This window comes from Diabrotica undecimpunctata, chromosome 1 (genome assembly GCF_040954645.1).
Source record: "Diabrotica undecimpunctata isolate CICGRU chromosome 1, icDiaUnde3, whole genome shotgun sequence".
In the NCBI taxonomy this organism is placed as follows: Eukaryota; Metazoa; Arthropoda; class Insecta; order Coleoptera; family Chrysomelidae; genus Diabrotica; species Diabrotica undecimpunctata.
The window spans coordinates 35,375,161-35,395,370 of NC_092803.1; the positions used below are offsets into that span (position 1 = coordinate 35,375,161).

General features: G+C 32.8%; 1 protein-coding gene across 1 annotated transcript; it reads right to left on the reverse strand.

The window, feature by feature from the left end:
• Nucleotides 1-16,603: 16,603 nt before the first annotated feature.
• Nucleotides 16,604-19,169, reverse strand: LOC140438538 (uncharacterized). The gene is made up of 2 exons (XM_072528201.1): nucleotides 19,114-19,169; nucleotides 16,604-17,161 (listed from the first exon to the last, which is right to left on the reverse strand). Exons 1-2 carry the CDS (start codon nucleotides 19,123-19,125, stop codon nucleotides 16,847-16,849), a joined length of 327 nt encoding a protein of 108 aa, XP_072384302.1. The 5' UTR covers nucleotides 19,126-19,169; the 3' UTR covers nucleotides 16,604-16,846.
• Between the last annotated feature and the right edge of the window lie 1,041 nt (nucleotides 19,170-20,210).

The window sequence follows — 20,210 nt, forward strand, 5'->3', positions numbered from 1 at the left end:
CTTATCACTCTCTAGTAAATCCAAACTTCTAGTCCGACCCACTATACCTTTGTTGTCCATACTTCTTGTCGGCACCTCCAAACCTTATACTATTCTTCATCTCTTTCAAACTAACCTCTCAGTCTTCATTTCACTCTTCCACACAACCCTCCTAGGGTTTGTTTGCAGCTCTCTGGGGATCTCAGCCTTCTGTATTCTTTCCGTATCCTACATTTTTTCAAAAACACTATAAATTTCTTATTTTTCACTCAATTTCATCAGAGCCACCTTAGAACCATTTCATTTTCATAATTGAGGTTTATATACACCTATAAAATCACCAACTTATAACTTATTTCTCTATATTTCTCATGTACCTAGTGTTGCTTTATGACAGATAGGGCCTTTCTTAAGTTATAAGTTGAGTAGTATACTTACAACATACTTCTAAACCATGTTCCAGCCATCAAATTCTGTTTATTTTAGACATTAGTTTAATGAACACCTTAAGACCTTCATATCCATTAAGAATTAAAAACAAATCACAGAACTTAATTACCATTAAAGCTGACCCCATAATTTTTGCTTTACTTAATTCTAACAGAGCCAACCCACAACCATTCCATTTTCACATTTTGGACAATTATACACCTGCAAATCATACAACTTGTAACTTATCCTTTTATAGTTCCCAGGTACCTAGTGTTGCTTATGACAGATAGGACCTTTCTTAAGTTATAAGTTGAGTACTATTCTATTAACTTATTAAAAAAACCATGTCCCAACCATCAATTTCTATTCATTCCACATAATAGTTAAAAAATAAAACTTCCATACCACTTAGTCTGTTAACACCCTATCAGATATTTAATTTCATGTACTTACAACTTAATTATTTTTACATTTACCAGGTACCAAATGTTGTTTTTTGACATACAGGGCCTTCTATAATCGAGTTATAAGTTAAATTTCACATGACCATTATACTACAAAAGTTGTATCTCATTCATATAAGAACACTGTCATATTTTAAATATATTCATTCATTTTCCACCAATATTAAACAAAATTTCTATAACTCAACCTTCTACATGTGTCTATTTTCTATTTTCCAAGTACCAAATGTTGAATAAACATAAAGGGCCTAAATATAAAAATCTCTTTTTCATTATACTACCACACACATGCATAGTTGGTTGCCTAACTATAACCACATTATCTACTCTCCACATTTCACCTCATACACATAAAAATCAATTTTTTAAAAAAACAACAACATTGATGGTTGATACTGTTATATTATTTAATATCAAAAAATCTATTACTTTAACAATTTAATTAACGTTGGCTTTTGTCTTAAGTAGACACATACAGTTATATTGACTACTCTGTTACTTGTTCCGTCCTAACTTGTCAACATTGTCATTTCAATCAGTTGCTTCCATTAAGTCCTCGTAGACACACCGTCTCAGGACTTGCAACTTCAACGTGGAGTCATATGTCGCCATGTTACCTAATCCAACGGTAACTTTAGCATCCTAACAATTTATATAATATAATGTAAAACAAATGTAACTAAATTTTTGTTAACGGGTTTTTACCCATGTATTTAGTGGCTACACTCATGTGCACCTAGTAAGTATTAACCACACTTTTCATTAACCTTAGTCAAAAAATTTTAACTTCACGTTCTCTTTAATTAAGTGGTTATATATTTTATAGGACACTGATGATGGAATAATGGATTCCGAAAACGTTTTGTCTATAACAACCCATTTGGGTTTTTAAAAATTATATACCTTTTACAAAGGATTTTTAATAAATTTTTTTAATATATGGTATACAGCCAAATACAGGAACGTAGATTCCTTGTGGGTATTTATACAGCTTGGAGTAGTCACGTTATTATGTTCAATGACAATACAATTGTGGTTTGACACTGCCAATGCTAAATTTTGTTGGAGCCCTTTGTTTAACAAATACTTTTGGGAAAATTAAATAAAAAAATATTTATCGGTTACCAAAATCGTTTGCTTTTGATTGTTGTTGTTAGGATAAGCAATCCACCATTTACTGGCCAACGGCTTCGGGCGGATGAGCTGGTAAGTGGAAGGGCACTCTGTTGTCTTGAGATTGAGAAATTGGTTTCGGAGGCAGAAAAATCAAGAAAGTGAGCAACGGCATCAGAATGTAGAATGCAACAAGAAACCACTGCATTAAAGGTTAACGATAACATCTCTATTTACGATCAAAAAACGAAAACTGCAATACTTGGGACACATTACAAGAGGCGAAAGATATGAACTGCTTCGAATAATTATGCAAGGGAAAATAGCAGGAAAAAGGTCCATAGGAAGAAGACGAAACTCCTGGCTAAGGAATCTACGGGAATGGTATAGCTGTAGCAGCAACGAATTGTTTCGGTCAGCAGTTTCGAAAATACGTATAGCCCTGATGATCGCCAACCTTCGGAACGAAGATGGCACTTGAAGAAGAAGAAGATAACATCTCTAGTACAGCTATCATGGCAAACACAACTAAAGTGGTAACAGCTATTAATCATGGAATACCGAAGCCAAGATTTGACAGGGGAGGTGATCCAGGTGTGAAAAGTCTCTCTGAAAACTTCGGAGTTGATTATCAAAATATGTACCTGGAATGTGAAGACAATGTACCAGGCTGGAAAACTTCATAATACCATTCAAGAAATGACCAGACTTGGAGTATGTATAATATGCATAATATGTCGGTAGTTGTATTATTTTTCATTAAATATGTAGATGGTGGATCCAAGGTCAACATCGTTAAAAGGTTCTCTCAGCTGACTGGTTTTGTCCTTTCTTACTTAGAAATATTCTTTGCTTCTTTTTCGACAGAAATAGTATGTCTATATCTATATTGTGTACCTGGAATGTGAAGACAATGTACCAGGCTGGAAAACTTCATAATACCATTCAAGAAATGACCAGACTTAGAGTATGTATAATATGCATAAGCGAAATAAGGTGGCCAAATAGTGGTGCTTGTATTGTTGACAACCATATGGTATACCACTAGGGAAATGGCCATTGTCAACATATGTATGGGGTTGAAGTAATCGTATCTCCTCAATTACGTCAATATATTACAAATGTTATACCTGTTTCTAAAAGGTTAATAATAATCCAACTGAATACTACTCCAGTCAAATTAAATGATGTCCAAACCAGCGATAAACCAAAAGAAGAGGTAGAGCAATTCTATGAGTTGTTGATAAATTCACTTAAACAAATTAAAAAACAAGATATAACTATTTTTATGGGTGACTTGAATGCAAAAATTGGTAAAGGGAAAAGCGGTAAATTAATTGGTGATTTTGGTCTAGGAAAGAGAAATGAAAGGGGAGCAAGATTAAAACTATTTGTAGAAGAAGAAGAATTTGTAATACTAAATACGTTTTTTAAACTACCACCAAGACGTTTGTATACTTATGTCTCTCCGCAAGATCAACAAGGAAACATAATAAGGAATCAATTTGATTACATAATGGTAAACAAAAGATTACGTAATGGATGCCTATCAGTTAAAAATTATTCCGGTACTGACGTATCGTCAGATAATATTCCTGTTATTGGTAAATTAAGGTTTAGATTTAAAAAGGTAACAAAAAAGAATAGTAACAAAAAATGTGATATGAGAAGACTAAAAGATAAGGAAACAAACGAGACAGTCGCACGGATTCTTTCAGAAAAGCTAAGCAACATGGAGTTAACGTATGATCCAGAAAAATCACTCCAGAATATATGTGAAACCTTTAACAAGATCAGAGAAGAACATCTAATAGAAAATAAAGATAAGAGAAAAAGTTGGATGAATGACAATATCATGCAACTCATGGAAGAAAGAAGAAAATCAAAGAATAACAAAAGAATGTACAAAATTATTCAGAGACAAATTCAGAGACGATTTCTCTAGCGTCAGCAGATAAATGCTTTTTCTTTGCTGGAACACTGGAAGAAGCACCATCAATATTTTTCCACGGACGCCACATAATGCTGTTTTATAGGTATAAATAGGTATAACACTGGTAACACTTGTAACACTTTCAACTAAATGAAACAAAATGTATATTTAAAAATTTCTCATCGGTTTTATATACTTTTACAAATTATACAGAATAGAGGGAACCTGTATAATTATTCCAGGAAATACTTAACGATTAACAAATTTATTGTCGTCATTAAAAGATCAACCATTGATAGTGAAACTCACTGTTAAAATGTTTACAACTTTATGAAATAAAATGTATTCTAATCGTTTTTATAATTTTATACGATTTTTAATCGTTTTTATATTACCAGGAATTTATTATACAAACAAGATAACGACACTCCACAGTAGCTTCAATTTTACCTGAATACTTACCTGCTCAACTAATGTTGACTAAGCTGGGGTACTTGCGGTCGGGTTTTATTGCAATCATTAAGCACTTAACCATTTTTCGTGAAATAAACTATACACGATAAATTTTTGCAAATATCTTTTTTCTGGACTTTGTTTTATGAATTTTATTTGGCTATTTAATAAATAAAGACAAAGCTATAACTTTACAATGTATGAAAATATTCAAAAACCACTAGTTTTTTATTTTTATTTCTTTTCTTTCTATTTTCTTAAAATGACAGTTTTGGAGATGTACTATTCTTTCACTCACCTATTCGTTTGTATTCTGCGTTTATTTCTTCGTTTGATTGTTCTTCTCTTAGTCATTTTACGTAATTTTTAAAATTTCAGAGTCTGAGTACGTTAGATTGATTGGTTGTTTTAGCTATTAGTTTACATAACTCATAATTACGTGGAGTAAAAGTTTTGTATTTACTCTTATTAAGACTATTGCTGTTCCAGAATCTATTGGTCGCCTGTGCTGTCAGAAAGTGTATTCCTAGTTTGTTTTTCCATTTTCTTTCATATCTTTAATATCTTTTAAATTCAATTATAACAAATCCATTAAATTAAATTAAATCTTCCTAACTGATGACACCAGGGATGCAAAAGAAAAATGGTACAGCAACAAATGTCTTGAAATAGAAGAACTGCAGAAAAAGAATGACACGTTTAATACGTACAAAAAGGTAAAAGAAATAACTGGAACATATAGATCAACTGCAAGTAGTTTACTTGATAAACAAGGAAATATTATAGTCAATCAACAAGACAGTTTAGAGAGGTGAAAAGAATATATTGAGGAGCTGTTTGATGACGATAGAACAGAAATTCAAATCAAAAATATATCGACTTGCCCAAACAACACTCGATGAAATGAAAAGAGGTATAAAGCTATCAAAGAATAGATAAGCAACCGGTTCAGATGAAATTCCAAGCGAAATAATCAAACTACTCGACGATAAGGGTAAACATTCTCTTCTAAGCCTCTTCAATAAAATATACGAAACTGGACCTGTCAACATTTGTAATGATACCGAAAAGAATAAATTGCCAAACAGTGTAGCGATCATCGCTGTTGAGTCATGGACTGAAAATTTTCATAAGAATACTGCACTTGAGAATTTAAAACAAAATAGAAGTACATCTAAGTGAAGCACAATGTGGTTTCAGAAACAACAAGGTGGAAGCAGAGAAGAACTCTTCAGTTTGCAGGTCATGGTTCAAAGATGTAGGGATATCGAATAATTGATATATATGTGTTTTATCGACTTCGAAAAGGCCTTTGACCGAGTAAACCATGACAAACTTATAGATGTCTTGCAACAGGTGGGAATTGATGACCGAGACCTCCGTATTATCAAAAATTTGTATTGGCATCAATGTACAAACATACGAATTGGACACAACACGACGGAAGCAGTGGAAATACGACGTGGAGTGAGCCAAGGATGTATTCTATCGCCTCTACTTTTTAATATCTACTCTGAATTTATTTTCAGAGAAGCCTTAGGCGAAGGTACAGTCATTAAAATTGTAACGAATTATTTTTCTACCACATAGGGTATTACTAAGGGGGTTGAAAATTGGGGACAGAAATTATTGGGAGTGGAGATAGGGCAAGCAAAATAAACGATACTTATGCAAACGACACTCAGGGTTTATTTGGAGTAGCTGGGTCGTGGATAAGTTGAATGGCAAAAGAGGTTGGATTGGGGCAACTCCAAAAAGAAACAAAGGGGTACTTTCATGAATCTCCTGGAACAAATGGACAAACAAAACAACAGGGAAGACCTCTAGCTATTTAAAATAAGGACACCGCTTCGAGGTGACAAATTATAACGATTACAACAACCAGTTGTAACTATTGAAATGATTATTAGAAATGCAAAATATATCTTTTTAAATGAAACTGAAAAAAGGGGTTATAAACTTTTTTTATAAATAAATAAAAAAAATGGTTTAGAGAAATAAATTAAACATTTTTATTGTTGTCTCACCACAGACAGTTACAAAAATTAATGGCACAAATTACTATATAGATAGTTACAGAAATAAATACGAAAAAAACAAAGAAACACTTACTTTGTCCTGTCTGTTTACAAACTCTGTTTACAAGTGGGAGGTGCCACAAAACTTACAAAGAAATGGTTAAAAATAAAGAAATATCTTTAAAATGAAACTATTCACAAAGAGGTTAACCATGAGGTTAACCTTCTTTAAAAAACCAAAACAAATTAATATCAAAAATAAGAAAACGAGCTGTCATGTGTCAACATTAAATTTAAAACAGAACAATTAAAATGACAGCTAACCACGCCCTAAGACATATAATTTTAATTATTACAAATTCTTAAATTTTAATAAAAGGAATCATTATTATTTAAAAAACGTCTGTTTTTACTTTGAAATTTAAACACAAAAAAAGTTATAAATATATGGTTGAATGCTCGAATAAATGAACTTTGATCAGATAAAAGGCATATATCGAGCACAGTTTAATTAAATCTTGCCCAAGTACTTTCGATCCCTAGATCATCTTCAGGGGCATTTCGTCAATTGTGGCCTATCCGGCAAGAACAAGATGTCATAAACATATAATTGTACATTACACTACTTTGTCTTTGTACTTTGTACTGTACTTTGTCTATTTGTAGTGTAGTGTAATGTACAATTATATGTTTATGACATCTTGTTCTTGCCGGATAGGCCACAATTGACGAAATGCCCCTGAAGATGATCTAGGGATCGAAAGTACTTGGGCAAGATTTAATTAAACTGTGCTCGATATATGCCTTTTATCTGATCAAAGTACAAAAAAAGTTACCTTGATTGCACTAAATTGCACTTTAAAAGATTTCTGGGGTTACCTTCTCTGCCACACGGTCAAATCCATCTCCAAATTGTAAGATGCTCCGAGACGGCTTCTAGGACAAATACAAACTTAAGGTTGAAAGTTTGGAACACAAACTTTGGACTGGGCTTCTTAAACAACAGGGACAGGTGGAACTAGACTGCATCTACACATTGAACTTTACAATTAACTTTACACGGCTTCACATTTTCCATAACAAAGAAACAAATAAAAAACATTTACGAATCTGAAGAAAATTCGGACTAAACGCTGGAAGCAGTTGCCTCTGACTTAACTTTGTATAAACAAAACACTAAACGGGAATATTTATTTAAAACGCAGTATCGAGCGGCTTAACGGTCAAAGAATACCGAGGAAATAACCATCTGTGAAATAATAAACAAACTCTAAAATGGTTTACATAAATTTGACGACGCAAAAAGGAAATTGAAAGATTCGGTGTTTTAACTTGTACGAAAGGAAACAGAAATACACCGAAATTATTCTTCAGTGTTTTAATATATATATATATATATATATATATATATATATATATATATATATATATATACATACGAGGGGATTTCAATGTATATCAAGGAATTTACAAATGCTACAAAATCAACGGAATTAATGTCAACAATCTCAGATATACAGACGACGGGGTTCTTATTGTCTCCAATAAAGAAGACCTGCAACAACTTATAAACAGGGTAATCGAAGCATGTGATGAAGATAAGCTAAAACTTACTACTTCTAAAACAAAGTTTCTGGGATGTAATTAAAGAAATAAGAACACGCATTAAAAAAGCCAGAGCCGCCTTCTATAAATTAAACAAAATTCTAATTAATAGAGATATTACATTAAACCTTAAAATCAGATTAATACGCTGCTACATATTCTCCACATTAAGAGACATTAATGAAAACATTGGAGGCCTTTGAGATATGGATTTATCGACGAGTATTGCGGATAAGTTGGGTTGGTCGAATAAGAAATGAAATAGTTTTACAACGAATGAAAAAGAGCACAGAAATAACAAAAACGATAAAAATTTGAAAGTAACAATATTTCGGTCATGTATTGAGACATCCAGAGAGGTATAAACTTCTACACCTCATAATATAGGGTAAAATCGCAGGAAGGAGAGGCCCAGGCCGAAGAAGAACATTCTGGCTCCGAAATCTCTGAGAATAATATCAAGAAACCACCGCTAATTTATTTAGAGCCGCCGTAAACAAAGTTATTATTGCCAATATGATCGCCAACGTTCGATAATCGGACAGGGTATTGAAAGAAGAAGAAGAGTTATTGACATTCTCCCAGTTCTTCTACATTCACTATAAAAGGCTTTATGCCATTGTCTTGGTATAATAAGTTTTAATTGTATCATTTTCATTTTCTAAATTCAGTTTTTGTTTGGATATTTCCATCTCCCATTGGTTGTTTATCTATTTTATGTTTATAATTCATATCAATCTCTAGACCTAGATACTTATTAGCTTTATGAATGTCAGTAGGTTTTACCTCCCTACCATCTGAATTTTTATTTGTTTATGGTCCATTTCCATCATATTGATAGCACATTATGTATGCAAATCCCTAAACTGTTGATACGGGTGACTCAATGAAAAATAGATATTTGTCAACAAGTTTACAGAAGTATATAGGAAAACAATTTTAAATTGAGTATGACCACCAGGTATAAAGGCTGAAGCAGAATAGAATACAATAGTTTTGAGGGTTACTAATCCCTAAATAAAGAATGTAAGAATTTGCAAGAAATGTAAGATGTTTATTTTATTGGTTATATATAAAATAATTTGTGGCCGTAACAGGGGCCGATTTGTAAAAAAATGAATATTATTTTAATCAAATTCCATTTCAGATTCACTGCTTTCTTCAGAATCTAAGGAATCTTCAACTCCAATGTTAATTATTACAGGTTTCAGCATTGCATCAGTCATATTATCCAAATTCCACATTTTATTTTCTTCCTTGTGAGCATGACTAACAGCATTTTTCCAATTTTCTGGAGTTAGTTTTGATAAGGAATGTTCTAATAATTGTTGTAAGTCTTCTAATTTAAAAGTTTTGTTGTTGCGTCCGACTTCACCCTTTACTTGAAACCATATATTTTTTATCGGATTCAGATCACAGTGGTATGGGGGTAAACGTAAAATAATTACATCACGGTTTAATGCCATTTCATCAATTATATATTTTTTATAAGCTGCTTTATGTTGCCTTACAATAGGTAATAATTCCTTTTTTGTCGAATTCTCCTTGTACTCAATTGCGTGTTTATCCAACCATTCGATTATCTCTCCTTTTTTCCATGCCGTTGTTGGCAATTTTTCTGCTAGTCTTGAATGGTAACTAGCATTATCCATGACTATGACAGAATTTTTTGGAATTAAATCCAACATTAGCTCAAAATATTCTTCAAAAACGTCAGCAGTCATTTCCTCGTGGTAATCTTTGGTTGATTTTGAGGCAAAACTTAATAATCCACCATTGACAAAACCGTATTAGTTTCCAGTATGGGTTATTATGAGTCTGCGTCCTTTTCCAACGGGAATACTGTTTATTCCAGTAGATACACCTTCGATGAATGCCTGACGGGAACTTTTCACATTTGTATCAACCCATAGATATGGTACAGTATGACCTTCATTTAGCCAAGTCTCGTCCAAATAAAAAATTGTTTTCCATTCTTCTCGGTACTTTTTAATAGTTCTTAGATAATCTCGTCTCCAACATACAATGTAATCTTTTTCAATTAAAACGGATTTTCTTCTATTCTTTTGCCAACGAAATCCCATCTCTCTCAATAGTCCCCATAAATTCTTGTTGCTTATGATTGGTAACTCTTCGTTTTCTCTAATTAATGTTTGGATTTTGTCCAATGTTGGAAATTCTTTGTTAAAAAAAAAAGTGAGTGGACGCTGCGTCTTATCATGTTTTTATGTATTTCTTTAATTTCCAAGGGTTTACTCCCTCCACTCTTCTTGGGAGATGAAACAGTTCCTCCTTTTCTTTCTTTTAGGAATCTATAAATTGTTGCTTCTCCAACCCCTGTCATATTTGAACACATGTTAACGATTTCACGAACATTACTTAAAGGGCGTTGATGTACAAGTGCATCGTGTACATTTAATATTATATTTTTCTCTCTTAGACTGAAGGCACCTTTAAAACTACACTAAACCGGGATAAAACCTGTTGTCGACGTCATTTTTAAATGCAAATAACAAAATATCGACACCAAAAACGTAGGTAGGTAAGACATGAACAATGTACATCTACAAACTAAATGGAAGATGCAAACAATTTCCAATTTAAATTATTGGCATAAGCTGTAATGTGGCATAAAAACTACTTAAACTATCATTAGTGAAGCCTTATCAGTAATTCCAGGTAATCTTTCAAAGAAGGTATTTTTTTTTGTGTCAGGCGATAACTTGTATAGAAAACAATAATCACCTTTAAATTACTGTTTACATTAATTTATTTCGTGAAACATTGAATTCTCTCGTTAATCACCCGTGTATAATTAACAATAATCGTGTGGCATATATACCGACGCTTTTTACGCACAAAAAAGGTATAGTGAGATTAGTGGACACTTATTTTACAGAAGATTTTTTAAAAGATAATGAATTGTTGACGGCATCTTAAAATATTAATTTTTTTTATTTATTTCAAAACAAGTATAGGGTGACGCCTATGGTTTTTTGACCTGTTGAGGATTTGCATACATAATGTGCTATCAATATGATGGAAAAGGACTATAAGTAACTTTTATCTAATATATTTTAAAACAGGAAAGGTTAGTAGATTTGCTCCAACACAGCCTTTTCAAATTTCTCACTCCGCTCATTAAAAACCACAGTCGTAAAGTAACACAGTTCCAGGGTACGTAACGAAGTCTCTAACGAAGTTTTTTAAATTATTTTAATTTGAATTTTTATATATTGTTTGAGAGAGCTCTAATAACTTATGGAATGAATCTGATGTTTACACTAAAAATTGTAAAAGTATCCATCTCAAGTTTAAAGTTGGCTGTCGTATTTCTGAAATATTGAGAATGCGTTTCTTCTTCTTCCTCTTTATAAGCAATTCTGCTTGTTCATTGGCGGATTAATACCTCTATGGAAGGTTGTCACTCCATCTTTTGCTATTTTGACAACACGGGTCTCCTCCATTCAATAGGAAGACGATCAGTAGGAAGACCACGCAAATGATGGAATGACAACTACACATTGAACTTTACAATTAACTTTACACTGCTACACATTTTCCATAACAAAGAAACAAATAAAAAACATTTACGAATCTGAAGAAAATTCGGACTAAACGCTGGAAGCAGTTGCCTCTGACTTAGTATAAACTTGGTATAAACTTGGTATAAACAAAACACTAAACGGGCATATTTATTTAAAACGCAGTATAGAGCGGCTTAACGGTCAAATAATACCGAGGAAATAACCATCTGTGAAATAATAAACAAACTTTAAAATGGTGACATGAATTCGACGACGCAAAAAGGAAATTGAAAGATTCGGTGTTTTAACTTGTACGAAAGGAAACAGAAATACACCGAAATTATTCTTCAGTGTTTTTATATATATACGAGGGGATTTCAATATATATCAAGGAATTTACAAATGCTACAAAATCAACGGAATTAATGTCACAAATCTCAGATATACAGACGACGCGGTACTTATTGTCTCCAATAAAGAAGACCTGCAACAACTTATAAACAGGGTAATCGAAGCATGTAATGAAGATAAGCTAAAACTTACTACTTCTAAAACAAAGTTTCTGGGATGTAATTAAAGAAATAAGAACACGCATTAAAAAAGCCAGAGCCGCCTTCTATAAATTAAACAAAATTCTAATTAATAGAGATATTATATTAAACCTTAAAATCAGATTAATACGCTGCTACATATTCTCCACATTAAGAGACATTAATGAAAAAATTGGAGGCCTTTGAGATATGGATTTATCGACGAGTATTGCGGATAAGTTGGGTTGGTCGAATAAGAAATGAAATAGTTTTACATTGAATGAAAAAGAGCACAGAAATAACAAAAACGATAAAAATTCGAAAGTTACAATATTTCGGTCATGTAATGAGACATCCAGAGAGGTATAAACTTCTACACCTCATAATATGGGGTAAAATCGCCGAAAGGAGAGGCCCAGGCCGAAGAAGAACATTCTGGCTCCGAAATCTCCGAGAATACTATCAAGAAACCACCGCTAATTTATTTAGAGCCATCCTAAACAAAGTTATTATTGCCAATATGATCGCAAACATTCGATAATCGGACAGGGTATTGAAAGAAGAAAAAGAGTTGATGACATTCTCCCAATTCTTCTACATTTACTATAAAAGGCTTTATGGCATTGTCTTGGTATAATAAGTTTTAATTGTATCATTTTTATTTTCTAAATTGTCAGTTTTTGTTTGGGTATTTCCATCTCCCAGTGGTTGTTTATCTATTTTTTGTTTATAATTTATATCAATCTCTAGACCTAGAGACTTATTAGCTTTATGAATGTCAGTAGGTTTTACCTACCTACCATCTGAATTTTTATTTGTTTATAGTCCATTTCCATCATATTGATAGCACATTATGTATGCAAATCCCTAAACTGTTGATACGGGTGACTCAATGAAAAATAGATATTTGTCAACAAGTTTACAGAAGTATATAGCAAAACAATTTTAAATTGAGTATGACCACCAGGTAAAAAGGTTGAAGCAGAATAGAATACAATAGTTTTGAGGGTTACTAATCTCTAAATAAAGTTGCCAGTGTCGGAGTGATGGAGATTAACAGGTACTAATGAATTTGCAAGAAATGTAAGATGTTTATTTTATTGGTTATATATAAAATAATTTGTGGCCGTAACAGGGGCCGATTTGTAAAAAAATGAATATTATTTTAATCAAATTCCATTTCAGATTCACTGCTTTCTTCAGAACCTAAGGAATCTTCAACTCCAATGTTAATTATTACCGGTTTCAGCATTGCATCAGTCATATTATCCAAATTCCACATTTTATTTTCTTCCTTGTGAGCATGATTAACAGCATTTTTCCAATTTTCTGGAGTTAGTTTTGATAAGGAATGTTCTAATAATTGTTGTAAGTCTTCTAATTTAAAAGTTTTGTTGTTGCGTCCGACTTCACCCTTTACTTTAAACCATATATTTTTTATCGGATTCAGATCACAGTGGTATGGGGGTAAACGTAAAATAATTACATCACGGTTTAATGCCATTTCATCAATTATATATTTTTTATAAGCTGCTTTATGTTGCCTTACAATAGGTAATAATTCCTTTTTTGTCGAATTCTCCTTGTACTCAATTGCGTGTTTATCCAACCATTCGATTATCTCTCCTTTTTTCCATGCCGTTGTTGTCAATTTTTCTGCTAGTCTTGAATGGTAACTAGCATTATCCATGACTATGACAGAATTTTTTGGAATTAAATCCAACATTAGCTCAAAATATTCTTCAAAAACGTCAGCAGTCATTTCCTCGTGGTAATCTTTGGTTGATTTTGAGGCAAAACTTAATAATCCACCATTGACAAAACCGTATTCGTTTCCAATATGGGTTATTATGAGTCTGCGTCCTTTTCCAACGGGAATACTGTTTATTCCAGTAGATACACCTTCGATGAATGCCTGACGGGAACTTTTCACATTTGTATCAACCCATAGATATGGTACAGTATGACCTTCATTTAGCCAAGTCTCGTCCAAATAAAAAATTGTTTTCCATTCTTCTCGGTACTTTTTAATAGTTCTTAGATAATCTCGTCTCCAACATACAATGTAATCTTTTTCAATTAAAACGGATTTTCTTCTATTCTTTTGCCAACGAAATCCCATCTCTCTCAATAGTCCCCATAAATTCTTGTTGCTTATGATTGGTAACTCTTCGTTTTCTCTAATTAATGTTTGGATTTTGTCCAATGTTGGAAATTCTTTGTTAAAAAAAATTAGTGGACGCTGCGTCTTATCATGTTTTTATGTATTTCTTTAATTTCCAAGGGTTTACTCCCTCCACTCTTCTTGGGAGATGAAACAGTTCCTCCTTTTCTTTCTTTTAGGAATCTATAAATTGTTGCTTCTCCAACCCCTGTCATATTTGAACACATGTTAACGATTTCACGAACATTACTTAAAGGGCGTTGATGTACAAGTGCATCGTGTACATTTAATATTATATTTTTCTCTCTTAGACTGAAGGCACCTTTAAAACTACACTTAACGGGGATAAAACCTGTTGTCGACGTCATTTTTAAATGCAAATAACAAAATATCGACACCAAAAACGTAGGTAGGTAAGACATGAACAATGTACATCTACAAACTAAATGGAAGATGCAAACAATTTCTAATTTATATTATTGGCATAAGCTGTAATGGTTCATAAAAACTACTTAAACTATCATTAGTGAAGCCTTATCAGTAACTCCAGGTAATCGTTCAAAGAAGGTATTCTTTTTGTGTCAGGCGATAACTTGTATAGAAAACAATAATCACCTTTAAATTACTGTTTACATTAATTTATTTCGTGAAACATTGAATTCTCTCGTTAATTACCCGTGTATAATTAACAATAATCGTGTGGCATATATACCGACGCTTTTTACGCACAAAAAAGGTATAGTGAGATTAGTGGACACTTATTTTACAGAAGATTTTTTAAAAGATAATGAATTGTTGACGGCATCTTAAAATATTAATTTTTTTTATTTATTTCAAAACAAGTATAGGGCGACGCCTATGGTTTTTTGACCTGTTGAGGATTTGCATACATAATGTGCTATCAATATGATGGAAAAGGACTATAAGTAACTTTTATCTAATATATTTTAAAACAGGAAAGGTTAGTAGATTTGCTCCAACACAGCCTTTTCAAATTTCTCACTCCGCTCACTAAAAACCACAGTCGTAAAGTAACACAGTTTCAGGGTACGTAACGAAGTCTCTAACGAAGTTTTTTAAATTATTTTAATTTGAATTTTTATATATTGTTTGAGAGAGCTCTAATAACTTATGGAATGAATCTGATGTTTACACTAAAAATTGTAAAAGTATCCATCTCAAGTTTAAAGTTGGCTGTCGTATTTCTGAAATATTGAGAATGCGTTTCTTCTTCTTCCTCTTTATAAGCAATTCTGCTTGTTCATTGGCGGATTAATACCTCTATGGAAGGTTGTCACTCCATCTTTTGCTATTTTGACAACACGGGTCTCCTCCATTCAATAGGAAGACGATCAGTAGGAAGACCACGCAAATGATGGAATGACAACTACACATTGAACTTTACAATTAACTTTACACTGCTACACATTTTCCATAACAAAGAAACAAATAAAAAACATTTACGAATCTGAAGAAAATTCGGACTAAACGCTGGAAGCAGTTGCCTCTGACTTAGTATAAACTTGGTATAAACTTGGTATAAACAAAACACTAAACGGGCATATTTATTTAAAACGCAGTATCGAGCGGCTTAACGGTCAAATAATACCGAGGAAATAACCATCTGTGAAATAATAAACAAACTTTAAAATGGTGACATGAATTCGACGACGCAAAAAGGAAATTGAAAGATTCGGTGTTTTAACTTGTACGAAAGGAAACAGAAATACACCGAAATTATTCTTCAGTGTTTTTATATATATACGAGGGGATTTCAATATATATCAAGGAATTTACAAATGCTACAAAATCAACGGAATTAATGTCACAAATCTCAGATATACAGACGACGCGGTACTTATTGTCTCCAATAAAGAAGACCTACAACGACTTATAAACAGGGTAACCGAAGCATATGGTGAAGGTTGTCACTCCATCTTTTGCTATTTTGACAACACGGGTCTCCTCCATTCAATAGGAAGACGATCAGTAGGAAGACCACGCAAACGATGGAATGACAACTTACTGGAGGCACATTGAAAAACAGACAGAGTCATGTCTATATAAAAAAGAAGAAGAAAAGAGGGTCACCTCCATTCTGTATATGTGGTTATTCCATTCTTTTTTCTATTTTGTGTCCATTCATTTATACACTGTACGTTACATTTTCTTCTAATGTCTTCACTTCTCTTTCGATCTCTCAGCGTATTTTCTGTAATTCTTCTCAGTACTCTCATCTCTGCCGTTTCCAGTAGCCTTTGCATTGTGACTGTGTCGGGTCTTGTTTCTAAGGCATATCTCATTATTGGTCTTACACTGGTCATAATATTATTTAAACACTTTATATATTTATACACAAGTTTTTATTGAACACATAATTGGAAAAATGTGACAAAAAATGAGAATTGCATCACTTGTTTTAACAAAAAATAACTTGAAATCATAAACATTTTAAGTACTACGTGACTTAAGAGAACTAATTGAGGGTATTTCGCAGTAATATTAAAAAGAACAGTTTCTATATTTTTAAATAAAATTACTTAAATACGTATAATTAGTCCTAGTAACTCAAACAGTACTATACTGTTTACAAAACCAGGAAGCTATTTTATTGTGTTTCTCTATTGTTTACCATCTGTGTCCCCATCCATGGTTAAATCCGCTGTTTCTCCAACCGGCGTTTCCATAACCAACGTTTCCATAACCAGTGTGTCCATAACCGGCGTTTCCATAACCGGCGTTTCCAAACCCGTATCCTTGAGAGATAGCACCACCATGATAAACGGGTCTAACAGGAACGACATGAGTACGGGTATAAACTGCAGGAGCAACTGCGACGGATCTGTGTACAGATGGAACAGAGTAAACGCTTCCATAGTGACCCCAACCATCTGGTGCGGGGACAGCGCTCGCTACGGTTAGGATGGCCAATATGGTTACACACTAAAACGAATTGTATATATCAATAATCAATATTATTTCTGGTCTATAGTTACAGGAGAAGCAATGTTCTTAATTTTAAACAAATCTGTGACAAATAAATAGAAATGTTATACCACGTTGTAAAAATAACGAATTATCAAAGTTACGAAAGTTACGACAGATAGATTGATTAAGACAGAAATATTAAACAGCTACACTTTTGTTAATTAACAGTTAATGCTTAAATTAGTGTTATAGAGAAAATCATTGCACAAAAAAATGTAGGGGAGATCTCTGAAAGTATAAAATTTATTGTATCATTTTGACAACTTAGCTTACAAAAAAGTAGATAAAGAAAAGAATACGAATAATTAGAGACAAAAACATTAACTAAATACAGAACGGACAATTGTTATATTATATAGGACTCCTTCTTTTATATGTATTCCCATCCGCCGTATACTATTATTGCCCAGATGTTATGATTCTAGGTTAAATACTCGAAAATGAACTGCTCCACATAAAAACTGCCCGAATTACAAATTGCTCCAATAAAAAACAAAATTATATATGCAAATATTTATTCACAATAATGCGAAATATATACATAAGAAAGATACTTTTAATATGACAAATTATGTGATATTCCAATACCTAATTACAGATATTAATTTGTAATTCATAATTGTTTATTAAACGCAATAACCTATCAGCACTATCTGTCTTTTATGACCCACTTAAGGTTGTTCGCCACTTATGTAGTGTTCAATTTTTAGATCATTTAAACTTTGTTCTCGGTTTAGGGCGGAAATAAATTTCCAAATGCTTGGATGGTCAGCACTAGGTATTTGCATTTGGAATCCGCGATGCCAACCTTCGATAAAATTATTTGTTTTAGGAAGTACATCTCGTACTCCATCGTAACAATTCCACATGGTATGGGCATTTGGTTGAGGCCTGCTGCGTTGTGAGCGGCCAATCCAGGTATTTTTAAAATATTATAGGACAGCTTGAAACTATCTTTGGAAAATGTTCTGGTCGCAGATATGATCAAGAGCAATAACCAAGGCCTTTTGTGGGAACAAATGTCAAGGCCGGAAGCATTTGTAAAGTTAAAGCTGTCTGTGGATTCTTCACGTATTTCCTTTGTAAACACTTTCCCAGAGAAGAACGAGATTGAAAGGATGGCGCTCCTTAAAACCACGAAGAATTTTGTTTCAAAAAAAAAACAAAAAGCAACCAAAAAGATTCTTGATAGTAGTTCTGATGAAGATGTAATAAAAGAAAGCGAAATAACGTGCGACGACTCACTAGATGACGTGGATTTTGCCAATGCAGAAGAGGAAAATAAAGATTTTCTTGAGTCTGGCAACAAGCCCTGCGTGGGAGATTTTATTTTAGCACAAATTGCAACAAAAAAGACAAAACGATATTTTGTTGCTAATGTCGTTGGAGTCAATGATGATGGGTTTAAAGTTAGATACCTAGAAAGAAGTAACTTTGCCGCTAAATTTGTTTTCGAAAATGACACTGTCTACGGCTTGCCTAACGAAGATATGCTGATGAAACTAGGAGCCCCTTCAGTAGTGGGAGGCACTGCCAGAAGAAATGCTGAAATGACATTTTCTATCGATTTATCTGCATTTAACGTCCAATAAATAAGCGTTTCAAAGTACACATACTTATGTTCCAAAGTACCAACCTCGGTGTGTACTTTGAGACCTTTAGGATATGGTGAATTTTTTTGTATTCATAAGCATATTTGCCATTAGAATTAATATTTTATTTTTTTATTTGTTTACTCAAAAAAATCTCAATTCGAAATTAAATTTAAGAACTACTGAAACCTGCTTTTATTTAAAAACAGTTCCAAAGTAAAAGGATATTCACTAATATATAAGATTTACTATAAAAAAAGAGATTAAAAAAAATTATAAAATTCTATTGTTGGTTTTGAAATTTAAAATACTTACCAAGAATTTCATGTTTTTAATGGAAGTGTTACTACTGAAGCGATTACTGTACTTAGTTGTTCTTACTGACATCCTGGTTTATATATGTACCATTTCAGTGAATGACGGTACCTTCTTCACATTTGACCTTCGTTTGATTAACCAATAAAAATAGTGATAATGTTAATATCATCGTAAATATTTAAATGTGAGCTTATTTCGTTGTAAAATTTATATGGAATTATTGCATATACACTTTTTGGTATTGATTATTTTCTTAAAATGATTAGTATTATACGAGGGATATAAAATTACATTATCCAGATTTTATATGTAAGGCAACAACTTTTTGGGAATAAGTAAGAAAGTTAATCATCATCATCATCATTAAGGCCTTTCATTTCTGATGGAATGTTCGCCGATCTTACTTAGACCTCTTTGATTCGTTTATTGCGGTGAATCACTTCACATTCTTCTTATGTATTGTCAAAGATATATTGTGAGCCTTGAAACTAGCTCAAAATTTACCATATATATATATATTTAGGGATTCTACAGTATTCACTGCCTTCCCTCGCTCAACCGTTTCCATCTCTCTCTGTTGTTCCATTCTCCATCGTTTAGTCCTCTCTTACTCATGGCGTCGTCTACTTCGTTCCTCCAGGATTTTCGGGGTCGTCCTCTTTTCCTCCTTCCTATGGGGCTCCATTCGGTTATTCTCTTTATCCATCTGCTGTCGCTAGTTCTTCTTACATGTCCATACTACTTTAGTCTTTTTTGTTCTATATATGTTAGTATGTCTGTTTCTATTGATGTTCTTTGCTTTATTTCGTCATTACTTCTCCTATCCATTCTTGTTACTCTGCAGCATCTTCGCAGGCATTCCATCTCTGTTGCTACTATCTTACTGCTGTTTTTCTTGTTTATGATCCAATTTTCAGCCCCATATGTCATAATACTTCGCACTAATGTTTTATAAATCTGCGTTTTTGTCTTCATATTTAGGTGTCTATCCCACCATACTGAGTTAAGTTGTCGGATTGCTGTTCTTGTTTGTCCTAATCTTTGTGTAATTTCTTCCTCTGTTGTTGCCTTTTTCGTGATTATAAACCCCAGGT